The following is a 21,892-nucleotide window of genomic DNA, read 5'->3' as shown; positions in this document are numbered from 1 at the left end:
GTAAAATCAATTCAATGCTTTTTAACTTGTCCCACGCTCGTTCATTTTACTTGCAGCAAATTCAAATGCGACGGTGATAACGACTGCATCGACGAGTCGGACGAGGAGGACTGCGAATGCCAGGAGGGCGAGTATCGGTGCAACAACGGCAAGTGTATCCTGAGCAGCTGGGTTTGCGACGGCATCGACGACTGTCTGGACAATTCGGACGAAATGGGCGAATACTGCAAGGAGCACGGCTGCAACAAGCGTGCCTTCCGCTGTGCCAACCGTAACTGCATACGGAAGAGCTTGATGTGCGACAACAAGGACGACTGTGGCGACAATAGCGACGAAAAGAGTGCCCTCTGCCACAAGTGTCCACCGAACTCGTTCCGCTGCAACAGCGACTCGAAGTGCATCGACATTGCACTGCGCTGCGACCAAACGCCCCACTGCCTGGACGAGTCGGACGAGATCGGCTGCATCAAAACGGGCTGTGGGTTCGGGGCGTGCAGTCAGCTCTGTATTGAGAAGAAGGGACACTACACCTGTCGCTGTGCGGAGGGCTACGTGAAGGGTGGCCCGGGCCGCAATGCGACCTGCGTTGCGGTGGACGAGCAGGGCATACTGCTCGTTGCGTCGGAGTCGGATTTCCGCAGCCTCTACGCGGACACACCGGTTATGGGGTACCTGCAGACATCCTCGCTCAAGATCGATCGGTTCGATTTTGCCATCACGCGCCACAACATCACGCTCTTCTGGATCGACAGCTACGACACGAGCATCAACAAGATACTGATGGACACGACGGTCAAGGATGGGGGCGATTACTCACGCTCGCCGCCGGTCGATAAGCGGAAGATCGTTCGCCGGGGTCTGGGGCCCGCACCGGCTCCTCCGTCGTACGACCGGATTAAGACGCTCGACGGCAAACACTCGTCGGTGGTGCTGAAGGACGATGAAATCCATCCAATCGCGATCGCGTGCGACTGGCTGACCGAGCGGCTGTATGTGATCAACAAAAAGCGCAGCAACATTTTCGTGATGAGCTTCAACGGCACCAACCACACGACGCTGACCGCCACCGGTAAGCATCCGATCGATCTGGTCGTCGATCCGGTGAGCGGGATGATGGTGTGGTCGATCATGGAAACGATCATCAGCTCGGGAATGGACGGACGGGGCAAGCAGAAGCTGGTGCACACGAACGTTGAGTGGGCGTCCGGGTTGGCCATCGATACGACCACGAAACGGTTGTACTGGGCCGATTACAGGAAGTCGACCATCGAAACGTGCCTGCTGCTGACCGGCGGCGATCGACACGTGATCGCCGAGCTGCACGATTACTCCAAACCGAAGCTGCTCGATGTGTTCGAGGACAGCGTGTACGTGATACTGTACAACCAGAACATTCTGAAGCTGAACAAGTACGGCCGGGACAATGGAACGTACATGAACGAGGAGGCCCGCAGTGCCGGTGGTTTGGCCGGGTATCGTTCGTCGGACGTGCACTTCATTCATCCATTGAAACACGATCGTAGTGGTAAGAGAGAGAGGGAGTGCGAGAGAGTCGCAAAATTATTTACGCGATCGCCAATATTCATTTCCACTTTTCTACTTTCAGTTCCCAATCCATGCATTATATCGCCGTGCCACAATTCGACCGTTTGCTTGCTTTCCACGGTAAGTCGGCTGAAGCGTGCCTGCGTCTGTCCGGACGCCCGGCCCCGAATAGTGTTCGACGAGCGGGGTGAAGTGAAGGAGTGTCTTGAACTGCCGGCCCAAGCGCCAGAATGCAAGCTGCACTGCAACAATGGGACCTGTTTCATCGACACGGACGGGCAGCAGAAGTGCAAGTGCTCGGCCAGCTTCGATGGCAAGTACTGCGACCATTACATCTGCTCCGGCTACTGCAAGAACAAGGGCTTCTGCGAGCTCGTTAACGGCGAGCCGCAGTGCACGTGTCTGCCGCAGTGGACGGGCAAGCGGTGCGACATCTCGACGAACAAATGCCAACGCTACTGCCACAATGGAGGCAACTGCACGATCGTGCAGCGCGACGGAGGGTCGCTTAGCTGCAGCTGCCCGGTCGGCTACACGGGAGAGCAGTGCGAGCACTGTTCGAATTTGCGGTGCGAAAATGGTGGCGTGTGTCGCAAGACGACCACGGACCGCAGCCAGTGCCTGTGCGCGGAAGGGTACGTGGGCCGGAACTGCGAAAAGAACGTGTGCACGGAGTTCTGCGAGAACGGTGGCGAGTGTACGATCGAGCGGGGTGCGGCAAAGTGCAGCTGCCCGGAAAATACGTACGGCGAGCGGTGCCAGCTGCGCCAGTGTGCAGATCTGTGCCGGAACGGTGGAGACTGTGTGCCGGGCGAGCGGCCATACTGCAAGTGCCGGCAGGGATACGAAGGCCCGTACTGTGAGCACGATCTGTGCGAACTGCCGGAGGGAACACGCCCAAGCTGTAAGTGTTGTGCTGCTATCGAGATGGTTGTGGTTTTTTTCAAAACAAAATTTTGTATAATTCTCTTTTTTAGACTGTTCTACCATACGACCGACTACGGAACCTTCCGCACATCCACCGTCCAGTTCGTGCGGTTCCTACAGCTGCAACAACGGCGGACACTGCTTGGAGGTTCGCGGCAAACCGATTTGCAACTGCACGATGCAGTACGCGGGCGAGCATTGCGAAAATTACGTCATGTACCTCAACCCCTGCAACCGGTACTGCATGAACAATGGCATCTGCCAGCTGGATCTCGGCTTCTTCTCGTCCAACGTTACCTACATCCCGTCGTGCGTGTGCATCGGCGAATGGACGGGCAAGAAATGCGACCTACCGCCGCGCTGTGTCGGCGAGTGCGGTACCTGCATCGAGGGCAGCTCGATTAACGAGTGCATCTGCGACGACAACCCCGTTCCCTATCCCTGCCAGCAGGTGGTTTCGCTCAGCGAGCTCGAGCGTATGGAGTCGAACGATTCGAGCTACACCCTGTCGGTGCTTGCGATCGCGCTGTTTGTCATACTGATCGTGGCGGCCGGCTTCGGCGGTACCATCTACGGGCTAAGGTAACGTTTCCGAATCGACAACCAAATGGTTCCAGCCGTGCTAATACCGTTTTCGTTTCGCCACAGAAGAAGACGCACCGGACAGCCGTTCCTGCACGCGCGCCTCACAGACAATGTGGAAATAACGAACCCAATGTACCTAGGCGATGCCGACGAAGGGCCCGCATTCGTGCACGAGGACGATAAGGTAGGTGGCGGTAAATTTCCGGGTCCGAAACGGATCGATTCAACGGTTGCTCGTTCCTTCTTTTTGGCACAGGTTCACTTTGGCAATCCGGTGTACGAACAGATGTATGCCGGCAGCGTGAACGTGCACAGCGACTCGTCAACGATCGCGGGCAACAGTGCACATCCGCTGCTGACCACCAGCTCCACGGCACCGGAGGAGAAGAAGGGTCTGCTGCAGCATCCCCAGGAGGACACGATCGCGGCCGATTTGTTATGATGCAAAACAAAATAGTAGCAGCTGCTGAAGCGACGATTTTAAAACGACACACACCGTCGTTGAAAACCGTCGCGCAGGCAGGAATGCCACCGCAGCACGCTAGCTACTAAAGCGCAACACCAGTCCCTGGGAGACAGGGGGACAGGGTACTAATTGTTTTAGTAACCAGTTTTTCCTCAACGTCAACTGAAACGGCTATAGCAGAAGCCACAAAACTCAAACGAAAATCGCATCACCACGAGCTTTAATGAAATGATTTTGTATTTAACGTTCCACGGTTAAGTTTAATTCCTAAGACAACCACCCAAGGGTGCAAGCAAAATGTGTCGAAGCAGACAGGGTCAGGGTAGAAACGTTTACAATAAGCCTGATAGAAGAGAAACGATGTGCTCTCTCTTCCTCTTTTTCCCGCTTTCGAGCCAGACACTTGATTTTAGTTTTTTAACAGCTTATCACCAGCATCAGAAAGTAAGAAACGAGGCATCGGAAGAGCTTTATTTTGAATTATTCGCCATCCTTGAGGCAGCAGAGAAAAAAAAACACTCAAGACACTAACAATAATAGACATAGTTAAGCTAATTAAAACGAACGTCATGTGCAACCGAATAACCGAATGTTGTGTGCGATGTGCAACGCCATAGACAAAAAGAGAGAGAGAGAGTCAGAAGAAAAAATGTGCAACCGTTGTTGTGAATTGGTTTGCACAATAATATGCATCGATCGACAAATAATAATACAACGATACTGGCGAGACGGGCAAGCCGGAAGAGAGTGTGTTTGTACAGTTAATTGTTTTTGTTTAATCGTATCTCTCGCTTTACACGATTACACACACACACGCACGCACGCACGCTTAGTAAACGAGGCAGCGCGCTAGCTAATAGATAAAAAGGTGCCGCAGCCGCATACATATACGCTAGGAAGAAAGGAGAGGAAAAAGTGAACAAATCAGTAGGATTATATTATTTTTTTAAACTAAAAATGGCTGTTGTGGTATTGTGTTTGTTTTACTTCTTTTTGCCGTAACTAAACACGCAAAAATGCATTAACACATGGTGAGAGACGGAAGGTGTAACCGAATTGTAGTGTAGTGTACTAAGGCCGCTATAGAGATTGTTTTGTTACTACTCGGCTGTTACGAATAGGTGTGGGGGGGGGGGAGGAGGCCCTTAGCGAAAGCAAAACATAAAGCATGCATTTTGATACTAGCTTAATAAAAGCAAAATGCAAACATGCTAAAGCGAACAATCATCATTCGTCACCTGCGTCACGAAAAGTTATCTAAAAGCGAGCGCACTGAGGAAACCAAACCTTAGATAGTAGTACGCGAGTAAACAATTTGTCTTTGCGCCATGTTTGCGCAATGTGGTGCGCGTCCGTCATGATCGTTCGCGCACGAAATAGCAAAATAATACAAAGTATGTGAGTGTGTAACGAGGTGGGGACATTTCAAAGGCAACGCAAGATTTCATCCCCCCACCACCCGCTGATAACGTGTATTAATTGTGTCGGTTAAGCAGCTTGGTTTTAAAATTTAAACGAATACGTGGCGTAACGGAAGCTTGCGTGCGAATCAATATCGTTCGTTATCCGATATCGCTAACCGCGATGCAGCGATCCTGTACAGCTCTCATTGCTGCCCGTTACGCGCCTGTGGACGGAACGGAAGTGGACAGAAAATGTTAAGAAAAAAATATAAAGACTGTAATTTTTAAAAGCTTTGTTTTGGATTGACTGCGGTAGGTAGAGGTTTTTTTTAGTTTTATTGTTACAGCACTGTTGAGAACACACTTTCGGCGCGATGTAGCTTGCAAATATCAAGAAACAACAATCGTCGGTCCTTTGTCGGTGGGAGGTACTTTCTGTTTGGCACGGCTTTGACACCGATGCACGTAGATCAGCTCGGCGCTCCACATGAGCAGCGTCACTATCGTGAATCCGTTGATGAGAATGATACTCTTCGAGTAGCTGCCGGTCCAGTCGCGCAGCAGCCCCACGCACGGCCCGATCGTCATCAGCACGATCCCGTTGGTGGTCATCTGTATGCTGGAGGCGGACGGCAACCGCTTGAGCGGTATGTAGCTCGGTATGACCAGGCTCATGTACACCGATCGCACGCCCTTGGCGACGCCCAGCCCGAACGCTACGAGCACCATCTCGTCGTAGGATCGGGCGAGCAGGATGCTAAACCGCGTCACGATCAGCATCGCCAGCGCTATCATGTACATGATGCGCGGGGTCAGCTTCAGGTAGTCGCCCACGAACGGGCTGATGAAGCGGAACAGCAGATCGGCCAACGCCAGCGTCGACATGATCGAGGCGATCTGCTCCGTGCTGTACCCGAGATCGCCCAGGATGAACGGCGTCAGCAGGGAGAAGTTAATCTCCGCAAACACCGCTATCGACATGCCCAGCATCATGTTCAGGTACACTTTATCCTGCAGCAGCGTCAGGTCAAACAGGTGGACCAATTTGGCAAAGAATCCGTCCGTCTTACCGCCCCCAGCAGCAGGCGGATCGTTTGGCGGTGAGTTAACTTTGGTATTTTCGAGCTGCCGCACGATCGTCGGCAGATGGGTGGCCTCATCGGTAAGGCCCTGGTTTTCGCTGAGTGCCGGTAGCTTACCACCACCACCGCCCAGTGCAACGCCGCTACCGAGGGAACCGCGCCGTGGTCCGGCGTACCGTTCGTCGAAGATTTTCATCGAACTGCCGAGATTGACCGTGTCGGCCGATCCCTCGAACCAACGCTTCGGGACCGGCGAAAACCGCACATTGATGTAGCTCGAAAAGCGCCGCTGCGATGGACGTCGCTGCTGCTGCGATTGCGTCTCCTCGGCCAGCGTAAGCGACGAGTTACGATCGTCCCACATGGTGAGCGAGCTGCCGAGATGGACACTCTCTGCCGATCCCGACTGGAACCAGCGTAACGGGCGGGCGGTGGATGATTCCACCTTGAGCGAGCGCGTCTCCAACGCACACTGCTGAGCGGGTGCAAGAACTGTGCCGAGAAGGAACTCGATTAAACAATGAATTTGACATCCACGAGGGCGAATCTCTCTTACCTTCACTTTTCGCTCGCTGAATTCTGGGTGCAGCGGTTATGAAACCTCCCGGCGGTTGAGAGAACGATTCCCGCTGCCGTATCTGTGAGGTCAGCTCGAACCCGTAAACACTTTGTGCATCGAGATCGTGATCGATGTAGCTGCCCTTCTCGAGAAACTCGTCCTCTTCCTTCGCCTCGTCGGCGCCGTCATCGGCACCGGACTCGATTGGGACGATTTTTACCTCCGGAAGCGGAGGGCAGGGCAGCATTGCGTCCTGCTGATCGGCTGGTGGCGGCGACGGTGCGGGCAAGGTGTGCCACTTAACGGGCTGGAGGAGCAACGCGCCAGCAATGATATGGGTGGCCAGTGCACCGATAATCAGCAGACAGTACCGGGCACCGTACAGCGTGAGCAGCAGGGACACCAACTGGGGCAGAAGTATCGGCCCGAGCCCGGTGATGGTCATCGCAATGCCGGCCGCCTTGTTACGGCGCACCACGAAGTATGTGTTTAGTGCGAGCGAGAAGGACGAGTTGCAGAATCCCATCCCAAGAGCTGCAAAGAGCAAAAAGGTGAAGTTGATGACTGTTGATGACATCATTTGCATATTTAAATGGCAAATCGTAATACGCACATGATATAATACTGTACGTAATGATGAAGTGCGCGAAATGTACGGCCGAGGAGGTGAGCATGAGGCCGGCGGAAAACAGGAACCCACCGGCAACGGCCAGCTTCCGGAAGCCGTACCGTCGTAGCAGCGGACCGTTGAACAAACCGAGCGCCATCCCGACGGCGGAAGCCAAATTGATGATGATCGACGCTTTCGTGGCCGAAATGTCGATCTCCCGGAAGGTGTCGCGGAAGATTAGCCCAAAACTTTGCAGCACCGGCACGATCATAATCTGTTGTGCGGATCGAAACGGAAAGCCAGGTGAGACAGTTGCAGTGACATTTTGGATATCTTTCACGCAGGCGGGGGGCTTGCTGTTTGCTTAGTGCACGCGCGTCACTAAGTAGGCGTTAGCAGACATGTGGTGTTAGCGCGTAACCAAGACAAGACACGAATGTAAAATTAAAAACCCGCCCGTCACTCGATAAGCAAATCCGAGGGATTCACCTGCTCGTGACTCGCGGCTCAGCGGACACGCGCAAAAGCTTCCGTATCCGTTCGCGATAAGCCGCATTTGCGCTGCTACTTACGTTGGCGAGCCCGTAGGCAAATACGACCATCCATCCCCAGCCTCCGTCGGGTGCTTTGGTACGCTGAGTCTGCTGTTGCTGTAGCTGGAATCCCTTCATGTTTCCGTTTCTATCCGCCATGGCTGATTCAGCAGCAGCAATCTCTGTAGATTAGACGGTGCACGAACTCGCTGCAACTCACGTGGCACTGCATATTACAATGGAGGAGATTTTGTTTGCGTATTTTTTCCTTCGGTTTCGTTTTCCAATATGATTCGTTTCCTCCCGATTTCGTCACTGGTCACTGGAGTTGTAGTGTTTGTAATTCCCTTGCTTGTGCGTACAGTACAGCACACATTGCCAGCCAACACTACACTCGTCGCACGTTCGCGTTTCCGATTCCGCCCGAACCCTTAAATCGTGCGCACTTTGGCCCCAATTGCATTATCACACGCACGCACAGGCGGAACCACAGACTGGGTTTGGATTATTTGATGTTGCCACTGTCACGCGCGGCCCTCGGCTTACGAAAAAAAAGTGTCATCGTCGCCGCCGCCGCCGTCAGTGACCTCTTTTTGCCTTCTCCGCCCAGCCCTTGAAAGAGTTAATCTCGGCCGGTGATTGTTTAAGCGGCTAATAGTTCACACTGATGCACCGACCGATGTGTGGACACAAACACACACACACACTTCTGGTGGTCAAACACGTTTCGGCTTTACATAATCAAGTGTACCACTGCACCACACACTCACTATCCAGAGGGGGGGGGGTCTGGAATGCCCAGGATCTGGAATCACTGCCCACTAGATGAAACTCAAGTGCAGCTTGCTCGGGCCGACAAACCGCGACGAAATGAGGGTGAAGAGACCTTGTCTCGCGACCGGCAGCGAACTCCACGTCGGTCAGCTGATTTTCAATGTGTCCGTGTCCGCCGATGTGCTATCGCTTATCTGGAATGATAAAACAAACCCTTTGTGAGAAAGCGCGCCTTGAACGCATTGTCGCCGGGCGGGCGGCCGAAGCGAGGCGTTGCACGTGTCGACGGGGTGTCGTCCGCTGTGAGTGTAGCGTTCCCGCCAACATTTTGCGCCTTGCTTCGTTTCAGCTACTGTTTGCCGATTTCACAACAATGCTCATGCTGGGTTATCAGAAACCCCACGGAGCACAATCATAAAACGTTTCTTTTTTTAAATTCACCACACAAAACAGCTGTTACGATTGCTCCCGGTACTATCATCAGGTGTGCATCGAGTCGTCATTGCAAAAACCGAATCAAAACAAAAACCACCCCCACCAGGCGGCCTTCCTCGCTCTCCCCCGGCATCAAGGGGTTTTGATTGGCCGATCATAAAAATATAATCCAACGAAAGTACTGGACGCTTCTTATTTGCTGCAACTAATGATCGATAAGAAAAAGTGCACAAATTGCAAAAATGCTTTCGCTTTCCTTGCGCATTCGTTTGAGGTTCAGAATACATACACAAACACAAAACACGGGATTTTCCTTCCCCAGCATTCTACATTTATAGCTGCTCTCACCCTTTTTTGGTATTTGTTGACAAATTTCCTACCAAATGGGGTTGGGGGGGAAATGCTCTACCAGCACCGTTCACGATAACGCATAAGCATCCAGCCTGCACGGGGTTCTACGCAACTAAAACACGCCAAACGAATGGAATTAACTTACACGCACACATCACGCAGCACGCAACAGCTACGGCGATTTTTCCACCTGAGCTCACACGACGCCACTTTTTCCGCTTCTGGTTTCCTGACAGAACCGCACCGAGCGGAAGATGGAGCAGCAGTGTGGTGTTTGGGAATAGAAAGATGTTGTCGGTGGGGTGGGAGGGTGTGTTGAAATAGCAACATAGTAACCACAATCATGCGCGGTACGTGCGAAGGGTGTACAACCCCAGCCAACCCTTCTTGGGAGGAAGAGGGAGGAAAAGCAACACCGCCTGCTAACGGACCAAGAACAGGGAAGGAAAAGGCAAACTGTTTATCGTTTGCCGACTACGACGATAAATCATTTTAATAGCTATAACCAGTCGATTGATTTGAAAGTAACATTTTTAAACAATCGGTAAACATCTTTGGCCAACAAAAAAGGGAATAAAAACTGTGTTGTAAACGATGTAAACAATAATTTACAAATGGCTCAACCGCTGCATCTCTGGCAACACTGCTCCCAGCTGTCACTTTGATTGTTTACCGGTGTGTTTGGCCAAGCGCTTGCGGACGCAAACACAATCGGTACCGGCAGGTTTTAGTTGTTAAACCCGTGAAAAACCGCACCAAGCTGGGTGTTTCGAAACGTTCAAGTATGCCGATCTCATCGGAAGTGAATCTGGCGGAAGTGTTCTTCGTAAGTATGCGCAGCCGCTGCAGCAATTGCAGCTAAAATCAGTATGTTTTCGCTCACCGCTCCCTTCCCCACATCTTCCCTCTTGTCGCACAGAACGAGGAAGACTTGCCGTACGAGGAGGAGATCCTTCGCAATGCCTACTCGGTTAAGCACTGGATGCGGTACGTGGAGCATAAGCGCAATGCGCCCCGGTTCGTCATCAACACCGTGTTCGAGCGGGCCCTGAAGGAGCTGCCCGGCTCGTACAAGCTGTGGTACAACTATCTCAAAACCCTGCGCAAGCAGGTGAAGGGAAAGTGCATCACGGACGGGGAGTACGAGGAGGTGAACAATGCGTTCGAGCGAGCGCTCGTCTTCATGCACAAGATGCCCCGCATCTGGATGGACTACTGCGCGTTCATGACGGCCCAGTGCAAGATAACGCGCACGCGGCAGGTGTTTGATCGGGCGCTGCGTGCGCTCCCGATTACGCAGCACCATCGCATCTGGCCGCTGTACTTGGACTTCCTCAAGCGGTTCGACATCCCGGAGACGGCGGTCCGGGTGTGGCGCCGCTACCTGAAGCTCTGCCCGGAGGACGCGGAAGAGTACGTGGAGTTTCTGCAGTCGATCGGCCATCTGGACGAGGCGGCCCAGCAGCTGGCCAGCATCGTGGACAACGAGCACTTCGTGTCGAAGCATGGCAAATCGAACCACCAGCTGTGGAACGAGCTGTGCGAGCTGATTTCCAAAAACCCGGACAAAGTGCACTCGCTCAACGTGGACGGCATCATCCGCGGTGGGCTGCGGCGGTACACCGATCAGCTCGGCCACCTGTGGAACTCGCTGGCCGGGTATTACGTGCGCAGCGGGCTGTTTGATCGCGCGCGCGACATCTACGAAGAAGCGATCCAAACGGTCACGACGGTGCGCGACTTTAGCCAGGTGTTCGATGCGTACGCGCAGTTCGAGGAGCTGAGCCTGAGCAAGGTGATGGAGCTGCTGGAGCGCAACCCGAACCCGACCGAGGATCAGGAGATCGATGTGGAGCTGCGAATGGCGCGGTTCGAGTATCTGATGGAGCGCCGGCTGCTGCTGCTGAACAGTGTGCTGCTGCGCCAGAACCCGCACAACGTGGCCGAGTGGCACAAGCGGGTGGAGCTGTACGAGGGCAAGCCGCACGAAATCATCAACACCTACACGGAGGCGGTCCACACGGTGCAGCCGAAGCTGGCCGTCGGCAAGCTGTACACGCTGTGGGTGGCATTCGCCAAGTTTTACGAAACCAACAAGCAGCTGGCCGACGCGCGCGTCGTGTTCGAAAAGGCCGTCCAGGTGGACTATCTGAAGGTGGACGAGCTGGCCAGCGTGTGGTGCGAGTGGGCCGAGATGGAAATTCGCCAGGAGCAGTACGAGGAGGCGCTGCGGATCATGCAGCGCGCGACGGCGATGCCGAAGCGAAAGGTGGCCTACCACGACGACACCGAGACGGTGCAGATGCGCGTGTACAAGTCGCTCAAGCTGTGGTCGATGTACGCGGATCTGGAGGAAAGCTTCGGCACGTTCAAGACGTGCAAGCAGGTGTACGATCGCATCATCGATCTGAAGATCTGCACGCCCCAGATCATCATCAACTATGGCATGTTTCTCGAGGAGCACAACTACTTCGAGGAGGCGTTCAAGGCGTACGAGAAGGGCATCGCGCTGTTCAAGTGGCCCAACGTGTACGACATCTGGAACACGTACCTGACCAAGTTCCTGTCCCGGTACGGCGGCCAGAAGCTGGAGCGATCGCGCGATCTGTTCGAGCAGTGTCTGGACGGCTGCCCGCCCGAGCTGGCCAAGAACCTGTACCTGCTGTACGCGAAGCTGGAGGAGCAGCACGGGCTGGCCCGCCATGCGATGGCCGTGTACGAGCGGGCCACGACCGCCGTCAAGGAGGAGGAAATGTACGCCATGTTTAATCTGTACATCAAGAAGGCGGCCGATATCTACGGCATACCCCGGACGCGCCAGATCTACGAGAAGGCTATCGAGGTGCTGCCGGAGGCGGACTCGCGCAAGATGTGCGTCCTGTTCGCCGAGATGGAAACGAAGCTGGGGGAAATCGATCGCGCACGGGCCATCTACGCACACTGCAGCCAAATGTGCGATCCGCGCGTAACAGCCGACTTCTGGCAGACGTGGAAAGAGTTCGAAATCCGGCACGGCAACGAGGACACGATGAGGGAAATGCTGCGCATCAAGCGCTCGATCCAGGCGACGTACAACACGCAGATCAACATGATGTCGGCGGCCCTGATCAACGCAGCCGTTACGACCGGCGAACCACCGAAGGATGCGATGCGTGCGCTGGAGGTGAAGGCGGCCGAAACGACGGCACGTGCGATAGCGGCGGTCGGCGCGACCGGCGGCAACATTATGTTTGTGCGGGGCGAAACGCAGGGAGGAGCGGCGAAGGAAGATCGTGTGGTTAATCCCGACGAAATTGACATCGACGATGAGGAGGAGGAGGAGGAGGACGACGACGATGAAGCTGCGGGCGATGAGAATGGGGAGGACATCGCCAAAAAGATTCCGATCGAGCGCCAAAGCATTCCAGCGAAGGTGTTTGGCAGCTTGCGTCGGGAGGTAGAGGAGAAGGAAGAGAACGATATGGCAGAGTAGAAGTAGAAAGCGCAGAAATAAACTCCCCCTTAACTGGCGTAGTAAGTAACAGATTGCAGTAAAACAAACACAAATCGTGCTTTTTTTAAAACAACAATTCTTTGTATCTTAATACACAATATATCTCTTTAGGGGACTATGTTGCATCTATACAACATTGTCTCTTACCGCACTAGCGCTCATATAAAAACCCACCTTTACAAGTGGCTGTAGAATAGCTACAGTCTGCTTCGTTCACAGAATCAACCGACAGAATGTGTCGATGACACTGTACAGCCCAACGATCGGGGTCGTTCCCTTGCTTTGGGCAAACAGATCGACAATCTCGTTGTAGATCTGCATCAGCTGCCGTTTGTACTTGGGGTACCGCTCGCAAAGGCTCTGCAGCTCCACGCGATCGGTTGTCGATCCGGACGGTATGTCGTCGTCATCCTCCTGCGATCCACACTCGAGCGGATCAATCAGTCCGACCAGCCCACGGAGCGGTGCGCTCGGTACGTCCACCATAATGAGGGTGACCTTTTCCTTGCGATGGAATTTGGACAGGACGGGCGACATCTTATGCTCAACCTGATGCTCGTAGCGGCGCTTTTTACTGGTGTTTATCTTCTCGCTCGTGAGAAACACAAGATCGAGCGGTGGGGAGGTATTGATAGATTGCTGCTGGCAAGCAGCACCCGACGAGGCCGAGCTGAGCCTCGTGGATGCCGCGGACGAAATGGCAGTAAAGGACGACGAGTAGGAAAAGGAGGCAGACGTGGATGCCCCACCGAGCGAAGTGCTTTGTAGCGCCTGGGAAAGTTCGCCCGTCGACACATCGGACCGGCGCAGCGTGCGCAGTATGTACGGCATCAGCTCGGGACGGGTGACGTGAAGTTCCTGAAAGCGGTCATGGTTCCACGAGCGCACCCGCATCTCTCCACCGTCGCCCAGCAGCACGACAACGGTGGCACCGGCCTCCTTGCCGAGATCGTCTACCGCTCCGGCGCTCGTTTCCACCACGCACGTTTTGATGCTGTTCGACCACAGCGGGCGCAAGGTCTGGGCAACCTCCTTTGGCTGTGGCCGGGAGCCGGTGACACAGATCATCACCTCGATCGGTTCGTAGCCGGCCGTCGGCGCAATGGCATTGACCAGCTTATCGAGCAGAAAGGAAAACCCGGCACCGCTTAGATCCACCTTTGGCACCTGGAGGCCGTTATTGATGCCCGATTTCCTGCAATCAACAGAAACAATTAAGATATTTACTTTTTGTGCAACGGGAGACAGCTTCCTAGCGATCAGCACTCACTGAAACTCGGCCAGTTTACCGTCGTAGCGTCCACCGACGGCGATCGTTGTGAGCGGATTTTTGCGCTTCGGTTTCAGCTCACCCAGCAGCTGCCAAACAATGCCGCCCGTCTTGGCGCGCTCATAATTCACCGGCAGTCCCGGACACACATTCAACGGACACTGTACGCCCATGTTCTGGGCGAGCGTGACCACCGTTTCCAGCTCCCGGACGGCGACCTTTGCCAGGCTGGCCGCCTCGCCCTTGCCACGGATGATGCTCTTCAGTATACTGCCCCCCAGCAATCCCACTGACGACAGTTCGAGCTGCAACGCGTCGCACAGGAAGCTCACGTTGATCTTGGCCGCGCTTCCTCCGATCAGCGAGTTGATCAGCGAAGAGAGCTGAAATTTCGAAATCTTTTCGTCCAAAAACTCGGCCACCATCTCGAACAGCTCGCGGTACTTGTCCATCGGTACGTTGCAGTGCATGAGAATTGCTCGCAGCAGGCCGATGTGATTGAGGCGGAAGAACACGTTTCGTCCTTGCAGTAGATTAAGCTCCCTCATCACGTCTGTCGCGATTGCTAGCAGCTCCGCATCGGTAATGAGATGTCCTGAGAGAGAGAGAGAAGAGACAGTTTATAGGAAATTGTTTAAATCTTCCCCGCCATAACACTACTCACCCCTGCTGGGTGTTACAATATCGAACGCACACTCGTACACCTGCTTCGGGTGAAAGTTGAACACCTTCTTCTCGCGATACACGCGTCCAATCGAGTAGCGGCGAATGTGCTTAATGCCGTTCAGCGCGATGTGACGCAGAAACGGGACCCTCAAATCATCTGGCAACGTGACAACACTTCCGGAGTGTGTCATCAGCTTGACCGTGTTCGACCGAGCCGCGTGCTGTTTCGTGTATGGCGTCAGCAGTGGTGTAACCACCTCAATGGCACCATGCTTCCGGAAGAGTGCGACCAGCTTCGCCTTCACGTAATCGAACCGTGGCAGTATCGGTATCATCGGTACCATGTCAAAGTGGTAGCTTAGCTCGCAGATGGGATCGCTGGCCTGGGCGAAGCAGCGCGCAATCAGATGCTTGTAGTGGCGGGACTGCGGATTCGACAGAATGTGTCTCACCACGTCCTGTATTTCCTCGGCCTCGAGCCGCGTACGAGGCACCAGCTCCGAGCAGAGTACTTCTTCCGCGGTTGGACGCTTTTGCGGGTCGTGGTTTAGCAGCCAGCGGATCACCTGCACCAGCCGGCTGTAGCGCGCATCGGTCAGCAGCGCTTCCGGCAGCCGTATCGCATCGGAACGCAAATCCATCAGTGTTTTCACCCGCTCCATGCCGGTGTTCAGTGGCTGGGAGCTCATTTCGAACAGTATGATGCCGAGCGAGTAAAGATCCACCTTTTGGTTGTAGGTCGAGCGGGACGCATTGCCCGTTAGCTCGGGTGCCACGTACAGCGCCGTACCGACTTTGCCCGTTAGCGAGTAGCCAATGTCGGACGATTTCCCCTGCTGGATGCTGGCCACCGCCAGATGGCCCATCTGTCCAGAGGGAGCTGGAAAAAAACAACAAGAAAACATAGCCAAGTTAGCCAAATCAGCCGCATCGTTTACTTTCCTTTCCCGCAGAGACATACCGTTTTGATGGCCTTGATTCTGCAGCGCCAGAATGCTCGTCGTCGCTAGACCGAAATCGCCGATCTTTACCTGGTCCCGCGAATCGAGGAAAATGTTGACCGGCTTCAGGTCGCGGTGAATCATGCCCTGCTGATGGATGTGGCTGAGCCCTTCCACGATCTCCCGGAACAGTCGCCACACGCGATCGATATCCTGGTACAGCCCAGCATCGATCGCCGTCCGCAGCGTGCTCTTCTCGCAGAACTCCATCTGGATGTACATGTACAGCACTTCGGGCGGTGCAGGAGTCGTCGCAGCCTTCTTGCCCCCACCATTTTCCACTGCCGATCCCGCTTCGCCGTAGCTGTTGTACGATGGCGCTTCCCCGTTCGATCCTACGAACTCGATCCCACCCGAACTATCGTTAAAGCTCTCTTCGTTCAGCTTGCGGTGGTTGTTAATGGAGCCACTGCTTTCATCGCTACTGCTACTACTACTATCCTCGTCGAGATCATTCGTTTCGTCATCATCCTCATCATCCTCGTCCTCCTCACTGCTCGTATCGTTAGGCAAAAAGTCCACGAAACAATCGATATTCTTATCTTCGATGCCTTTCTTCACCAAGTCCGCCGCCGCCGTGGCAGTTGTTCGACGTACCCGGGAGGCTCTTCGCTTGGGGCGACTTGCAACGGACCAATCGCAACTGCTCAGTGTGCCCCCGCCAGCCATTTCACCCTCCGTATTGGTGGCGGCTAGCATTTCCGCGGTGCTCGTTGCCTCCACCCAGCTGTTGTAGTAGCGCACGACATTTTCATGGTTCAAGCGGGACAGCAGCTCCACCTCGCGGGTCATCTTCTTGTAGAACTGTTTGCTTCGCGCCGGCAGCCGTATGCGCTTGATCGCGTACTCGCGGTTGTCGAGCTTGTTGCGCACCTTGAGCACGTCCCCGTACGCACCCTTCCCAAGGTACGACAGCAGCTCAAACTCGGTCTGAATGCGGGACTTTTCCTGCCCGGTGCCTGAGCCGTTCATCACCAGCGGCATGTAGGGAACGAGTTGCTGCTGCTGCTGCTGTTGGCCGTTTTCCGACCGCTGGCCAACTGTCGTCGGAGCTGGCAGTGCTTTTTGCAGTGCAGCCGCCGTTAGTTGCTGCTGACCCATTGCCACGTGGTCGGTGTGTAGCAGCAATGTGGAGCGCAAAAACGGATGATCGAGCAGCTCGGTGGCGGAGATTGTACGTTCCGATTTGCATCTTTCGACGAAATCTTTCATCTCGGAGTGTGGCGCAAGCAGTGCCTCGATCAGCCCACCCAGTGACGGTAGGTCGGGACTGCGCAGTGACTGATGCAATAAGTGCTGACTATCGCTCAGCTCTTGTATGTACGGTATCAACCGAAAGTCGGCCACGCGTACCATTCCGGCATTATCCATGAACACGGTCGAATCGGATAGATTATCGTGCGAAACACCGTTGTTGTGGAGGTGGATTAGTGCTTCCAGCGTGCCCTTGGCCACCATGCTTGCGCCTTCCACACTCCAGCCCAGCGAGCCGGAAATGCTGAACAAACTCGTGCCCAGGATAAACTCCTGCACCACGAACAGCGTGAGCGCTTCCTTGCCCATCCGGCACAGCACGCCTTCGTACGCGATCAGATGCTTGTGCTTAAGCGGGATCAAGCTATCGGCCAGGCGCTCCATTTCCCCCACCACCGTTTCCACCGGCCGACCGCGGATTGTTCGGCTTTCGGCCGAGCACTCCCCGTCGTAGTACAGCGTCCACTCGGTCAAGTAGACCAGCTCACCGGTTTGCTGATCGATTCCGGCGTACGCAATACAGCCACGCTGCGAATGGCCCAAACAGGATCCGCGCAGCACCTTGCGGCCGTCGCGGAAGTACAGCACCTCGCTGCGCCTATGCTCGAGACAGTACGCCCCGTCACTGTTCTCGGTCGAGGAGCTGGAGTGCAAACGGTGCATTGGGCTCGACTCGTTCGTACTGTGGCGAGATTCGCGCCTCGTACGCTCGAGCTCCTTCTTGCGCCGCTGCAGCTCGTCCTGTATGGCCTGGCGCTTGAGCGTTTCCTCGGCCTGGAGCGTGTTCTGGCGCGCGAGGGCTTGCTTCTGCTGGTTGGCCAGCATCTCATCGTAGAAGCTACCCTTCGGCGGTACATTGTGCTGGTGCAGAAAGGCTTGCACAGTGTTTGCCAGTTCGAAAATCATCACCTCACCCTTCAGCTCGTCCGCCAACTGTTCCAGCTTCTCCGTCAGCTCGCGCACCAGGCTGTCCGACAGGCCGACGGCATGCTTTAGCTCTAGTTTCGGTGGGCTGCGAAAGGAGAAGTTGTAAACGTAAACGTAAATGCTTGCGGAATACGCTCACGGCATGATCGCTTTTACGCACCACTTTGGATACTTTGGCGAGCAGGTCACGTACAGATCCGCCTTCACGTAAGCCTCCTTAGCGGATCCTCTTTGCGGTGTAAGATGCAAACGCAGCTCCAGCGGCTTCCACTTTCCCGTCCTGGGTCGCAAATCTTCAACTTCATCGTGAAAGATGGACTGTGTGTGGGAAGGAGCAAAACACGCCACCGCGAGCGCGCAGATGAGTTGGCAACGTCAGCTATATTCTTCATGCGCCCATCCATATGGTAACACCGTGTTGACCACCGGTTGTTGCCGGTTGTTGAAACGCATCTTTTCTATCATTTTTCACACCCCCCCGCGACTGCCCGCTTACCTTTATTACTTCTAGTTCGTTTTCCTGTCGCTCGCGAATCGTTTCCTTCTTCGCCATGGCGATCGACGATCGACAATTACGCCCTCGCGACCATGTTGCCAACGCCTGCTGTACACTCGGACGATGCAGACGAAACAATGTTTTCGCCGAAATAAGCACTATTTCATTGATAAAACGTCGTCGCCGTCGTCGTCGGTCTGTGAATGCGCAGTGGATGCCTTGCTGCCGCGCTCAATAGACGTCTGTCTTGCTCATTCAAAACAAATACCACCTCCCCCGGGGGCAAGGCGGCCATCCCTTAAAACGTCAAAAACCGCCACCACTACTTACAAAAAAAAACGTCGCTAGCGAGGGAAACGCCAGGTTCACGAGCAGCCATAAAAAAGGCAACACGCCGAGACGCCTTCTCCCTTCAATTGTCGACAATAATTTCTTTATTTACCAGTCTATGCTTAAACTATGTCGCCTATTATTATCGCGAGGAAATCGACACGTCAAGTCGCTCTTGTTGCAGCAGACTCATTCGAATTTTCTGCAGCAGCTCCCTTTTTACCACATCGGGAATGAGCGTGCGGGCTTCCGGCGTCACAACCTGCACGACGGCATCCACGTTCGTCTGGCCGTTTTCCGCTATCGCTTGCCGGCAGAGGTATCGCACCTGGTCGTTCCAGCCGCACTCGATGAGCCGCAACCGTAGCAGATCTTTCAATCTACACCAAACAGGACGGCCGGGTTGCGCCGTGTGGGAAAGCACCGGGATGATGCCATTAGTAGGATAATGCTTTTTAATCGCTTTTGCGCCGCGTGTCTTACTTTGTTCGGTCTCCGTGCAGGATCGTGATTTGGTCTACACTTTTGCTGTACATGTTTGGAGTGTGGTTATTCGTAGCTGGCCTTATTCTTTCAGGATTTGTAGCCTCCTTTCCTCCGATTGATTGTTTGGCGTACTTGTGCTTGTAAAAAAAATGTTGTCAGTCTGCACAAAGGGTGCGTTCGTGGCCATGTCGTGGCAGAGTTGGATTTAAGTTATTGTATTTTAAACTAAAACTGGCAATTTTATTTCGAGAATTATCCTCGCAAATCGAATGGTGTTCGTTTTTTTTTCTTCCCCAAATTGAGTGATGTAAAATTAATTTGGTTTCCTCTTGCTATTCATTCCCCATTTTCACTGGGTGGAAAAACAGATGATAAATGTCAAAAGTGTCATCAGAGGAAAAAACAAACTACACAACAAAGCAAAGCTACCACGGCCCAGTGTAGAGTAAAAATGCTCACAAATTGATTAAAAAAAGTTGTAGTTGTAGGTTGCTTGCAGCGATATCTTCGGTGCGATCTCTTCAGTTCCCGGGCGAAGGAAGGCATCCTGTTCGAAAGTTCACCACTATCTTTGCACCCACCATGGCTGCCAGCATCAACAGTTTGCCCAACGAAATCCTTGAGTTTATCTTTAGCTTGCTTCCGCCCTACGAACCCTTGGAGCACTGCGCCGCAGTATGCAAACGATGGAATCTCCTAGCCACAAGTAAGCTAGCATCTTATCCTTATCCCTTAGCGGCCAGTTTCACGGCGCACGGTTTTGTATGTATTTGCAGATGTGAGAGCCCGAAAGAAGTCCAACCTGCAGAAAGGGCTGATCGATTTCAACCTTTGCTGGAAGGAAATTTTGCAAGAATCGACGCCCCGCATTGCGGCCCGATTCGCCCATGCCAGCTCGCTGCATCGGAACTCGATGTACGTGTTCGGTGGTGCCTCGTCGTGCGATACCACCTTCAACGATCTCTGGAGGTTTGACCTGTCGCGGCGCGAATGGATCCGACCGATATCGATGGGAACGTATCCGTCCCCGAAGGCGGGCGCCTCGCTCGTCTGCCACAACGATCTGCTGATACTGTTCGGGGGTTGGCAGCATGCGTACACGCCCTTCCACATGTGCACCCTGATCGACGAGCTGCACGTGTACAACATAGCGGAAAACCGTTGGACCATCCACAACCAGGCGTACGGGCCACCGCCGATGACGGGCCACTCGGCCTCAGTGCACCGCAACAAGATGATTCTGTTCGGTGGCTACCAGAAGAATATGGAAAATTTGCGAACCTCCAACGACATATGGGTGCTGGATCTCGAGCGACTGGTGTGGAAAAAGCCCGCCGTTTCCGACCTTAAGCCGGCGCCTCGTTACGGCCAGTTCCAGATGGCGATCGGGGAGGATCACATTCTGGTGCTGGGCGGAACCGGAGGCGTGAATCGCGTCTTCAACGATGCATGGCTGCTGGACATGCAGCGCGACACGTGGGTGTGGAAGCGGGTGCAGATCAAGAACAAGAAAAGCATCGTCACACATAACTGGTGCTATCCGGCCTGCAACGTCGGTTCGAAGGTGATTGTGCTCGGACCGACGTCACCGAACGATTTCCAAATCATCCGTCCGAATCGCGTCCCGCCCATGGGTCGGACACGGCCAACCGCAGAACAGCTGCGCAACCGAATAGGTGCGGCGCCCCAGGGACCGATGCAGGCCGGAGAACCAAACATTCCTCCTAGGGCGAATTTGCCGCCACCTCCGCCAGCACCGATGCAACCCACCCTGCCAGGACCATCACAAGGAGTGTCGCCCAAAGAGAGCAACCCATCGTCCGGCCCCGGTCCATCCAAACCGCCATCCACAGTGAACAGTGGTGTTCCGGTTGTTGAGGCGCGACCTGGTCCATCCGGGCTACGAACTCCAAGCAGTACCGCGTCTGGACCACCGTCACGCTCCATGCCCATTATAAGGAGCGCCTTTAGTCGCCAATCGTCCGAAGACGACCACCTGCCGAAACGCTTCAATCAGCAAAATTTGGAGCAAAATCACATGGCGATGGTTGCGTTCAGTGTCGACTCTTCGAACCACGCTTCGAACGCTTCATTTTCGCACGAGAGAAAGCTGGAGCTGTTGCGGAAATTGGAAGACAAAATATCGGCCATGCGGCGAGCCAAGGAAGCCGAACAGCAGCAGCAGCAGCAGCAACAGCAACAAAGGCACGGCATCAGGGAAGTGAACAATGCGGACAGGTCAATTAACAGCACCGGTGGTTCGCCGGACCCGGTCACACCGAAACGTGTCAAGCGGAATGGTCTGGCAATATTCGTGTGCGATGTGTCCAATCTGCTGCCGACGGGTGGCGCAGAACCGTGCATCGAATGGCAGGAGTCGAAGAACAGCGGGCTAATAGCGGGTGCACCGGACCACTACACCTTCTCCACGATGATCAACGGCAACGGAGAGCTGATCGTGTTTGGCGGTTTGAACAAAAACCATAAATCGGAAAATCTGTGCGTTTCCAACTCCGTACACTTTCTCACCGTTCCGACGGCTGTGGTGTAGAAGCGTTTGGCCCATTCGAAGAATGCTTAGCTATTGTAACACCATTTTTACTTTATAATTTTAATCTTACACTACAGTCCAGCAAATAAATTAATTGTTGCACGAGCGAAAGCGAACAATGCATTTCAAATTTCAAAGCACATCGCCA

General features: G+C 54.2%; 6 protein-coding genes across 13 annotated transcripts in view; 3 read left to right on the top strand and 3 right to left on the bottom strand.

Moving 5' to 3' along the window:
* Positions 1-5,216, top strand: part of LOC120902523 (low-density lipoprotein receptor-related protein 1) — an 81,306-nt gene extending 76,090 nt beyond the window's left edge. For 6 of the 7 annotated variants that reach the window (XM_040311345.1, XM_040311343.1, XM_040311344.1 and 3 more), the window contains 5 exons: positions 57-1,525; positions 1,607-2,449; positions 2,523-3,054; positions 3,121-3,241; positions 3,314-5,216. In XM_040311345.1, the coding sequence (XP_040167279.1) occupies positions 57-1,525; positions 1,607-2,449; positions 2,523-3,054; positions 3,121-3,241; positions 3,314-3,499 (3,151 nt within the window). In that variant the 3' untranslated portion in view covers positions 3,500-5,216. The remainder of the gene's footprint in view (positions 1-56; positions 1,526-1,606; positions 2,450-2,522; positions 3,055-3,120; positions 3,242-3,313) is intronic. The other variant, XM_040311347.1, reaches the window with a different exon arrangement.
* Positions 5,217-5,218: 2 nt separating this feature from the next.
* On the bottom strand, positions 5,219-9,539 carry LOC120902532. Of its 2 annotated transcripts, none has more exons than XM_040311361.1 (5): positions 9,416-9,539; positions 7,750-8,678; positions 7,181-7,451; positions 6,565-7,101; positions 5,219-6,500 (listed from the first exon to the last, which is right to left on the bottom strand). In XM_040311361.1, exons 2-5 carry the CDS (start codon positions 7,867-7,869, stop codon positions 5,317-5,319), a joined length of 2,112 nt encoding a protein of 703 aa, XP_040167295.1. In that variant the 5' UTR covers positions 7,870-8,678; positions 9,416-9,539; the 3' UTR covers positions 5,219-5,316. The 2 variants fall into 2 exon arrangements, with proteins under 2 accessions (XP_040167295.1, XP_040167296.1); XM_040311362.1 differs by having other exon boundaries at positions 9,268-9,534.
* A 397-nt stretch (positions 9,540-9,936) lies between these two features.
* Positions 9,937-12,839, top strand: LOC120902530 (pre-mRNA-splicing factor syf1 homolog). The gene is made up of 2 exons (XM_040311359.1): positions 9,937-10,096; positions 10,190-12,839. The coding sequence occupies exons 1-2, from the start codon at positions 10,055-10,057 to the stop codon at positions 12,740-12,742; spliced, it is 2,595 nt and encodes an 864-aa protein (XP_040167293.1). The 5' UTR covers positions 9,937-10,054; the 3' UTR covers positions 12,743-12,839.
* On the bottom strand, positions 12,820-18,635 carry LOC120902525 (eIF-2-alpha kinase GCN2). Its single transcript, XM_040311349.1, has 6 exons — positions 18,378-18,635; positions 18,042-18,199; positions 15,661-17,966; positions 14,698-15,579; positions 14,034-14,628; positions 12,820-13,958 (listed from the first exon to the last, which is right to left on the bottom strand). Exons 1-6 carry the CDS (start codon positions 18,432-18,434, stop codon positions 12,977-12,979), a joined length of 4,980 nt encoding a protein of 1,659 aa, XP_040167283.1. The 5' UTR covers positions 18,435-18,635; the 3' UTR covers positions 12,820-12,976.
* A 153-nt stretch (positions 18,636-18,788) lies between these two features.
* On the bottom strand, positions 18,789-19,360 carry LOC120902537 (enhancer of yellow 2 transcription factor-like). Its single transcript, XM_040311368.1, has 2 exons — positions 19,191-19,360; positions 18,789-19,087 (listed from the first exon to the last, which is right to left on the bottom strand). Exons 1-2 carry the CDS (start codon positions 19,241-19,243, stop codon positions 18,850-18,852), a joined length of 291 nt encoding a protein of 96 aa, XP_040167302.1. The 5' UTR covers positions 19,244-19,360; the 3' UTR covers positions 18,789-18,849.
* A 221-nt stretch (positions 19,361-19,581) lies between these two features.
* Positions 19,582-21,860, top strand: LOC120902533 (F-box only protein 42). The gene is made up of 2 exons (XM_040311363.1): positions 19,582-19,899; positions 19,970-21,860. Exons 1-2 carry the CDS (start codon positions 19,776-19,778, stop codon positions 21,742-21,744), a joined length of 1,899 nt encoding a protein of 632 aa, XP_040167297.1. The 5' UTR covers positions 19,582-19,775; the 3' UTR covers positions 21,745-21,860.
* Positions 21,861-21,892: the final 32 nt, after the last annotated feature.

This window comes from Anopheles arabiensis, chromosome 3 (assembly GCF_016920715.1).
Source record: "Anopheles arabiensis isolate DONGOLA chromosome 3, AaraD3, whole genome shotgun sequence".
Lineage (NCBI taxonomy): Eukaryota > Metazoa > Arthropoda > Insecta > Diptera > Culicidae > Anopheles > Anopheles arabiensis.
This window is presented reverse-complemented; position numbering and strand designations above follow the sequence as displayed.

Excerpts from the sequence above, each read along its gene's own strand:
- LOC120902532 (XM_040311361.1), bottom strand. The coding sequence starts at position 7,869 with ATGGCGGATAGAAACGGAAACATGAAGGGATTCCAGCTACAGCAACAG. Across the intron at positions 7,102-7,180 it reads TACGTACAGTATTATATCAT|CTCTTGGGATGGGATTCTGC; the intron begins GTGCGTATTACG and ends TGCTCTTTGCAG. Across the intron at positions 6,501-6,564 it reads TCAGCGAGCGAAAAGTGAAG|TTCTTGCACCCGCTCAGCAG; the intron begins GTAAGAGAGATT and ends TTCTCGGCACAG.
- LOC120902530 (XM_040311359.1), top strand. The coding sequence starts at position 10,055 with ATGCCGATCTCATCGGAAGTGAATCTGGCGGAAGTGTTCTTC. Across the intron at positions 10,097-10,189 it reads ATCTGGCGGAAGTGTTCTTC|AACGAGGAAGACTTGCCGTA; the intron begins GTAAGTATGCGC and ends CTTGTCGCACAG.
- LOC120902525 (XM_040311349.1), bottom strand. The coding sequence starts at position 18,434 with ATGGCGAAGAAGGAAACGATTCGCGAGCGACAGGAAAACGAACTAGAA. Across the intron at positions 17,967-18,041 it reads TCGCCAAAGTATCCAAAGTG|CCCACCGAAACTAGAGCTAA; the intron begins GTGCGTAAAAGC and ends CTCCTTTCGCAG. Across the intron at positions 13,959-14,033 it reads GGTAAACTGGCCGAGTTTCA|GAAATCGGGCATCAATAACG; the intron begins GTGAGTGCTGAT and ends TGTTGATTGCAG.
- LOC120902537 (XM_040311368.1), bottom strand. The coding sequence starts at position 19,243 with ATGTACAGCAAAAGTGTAGACCAAATCACGATCCTGCACGGAGACCGA. Across the intron at positions 19,088-19,190 it reads CTGCACGGAGACCGAACAAA|ATTGAAAGATCTGCTACGGT; the intron begins GTAAGACACGCG and ends TGTTTGGTGTAG.
- LOC120902533 (XM_040311363.1), top strand. The coding sequence starts at position 19,776 with ATGGCTGCCAGCATCAACAGTTTGCCCAACGAAATCCTTGAGTTTATC. Across the intron at positions 19,900-19,969 it reads ATGGAATCTCCTAGCCACAA|ATGTGAGAGCCCGAAAGAAG; the intron begins GTAAGCTAGCAT and ends ATGTATTTGCAG.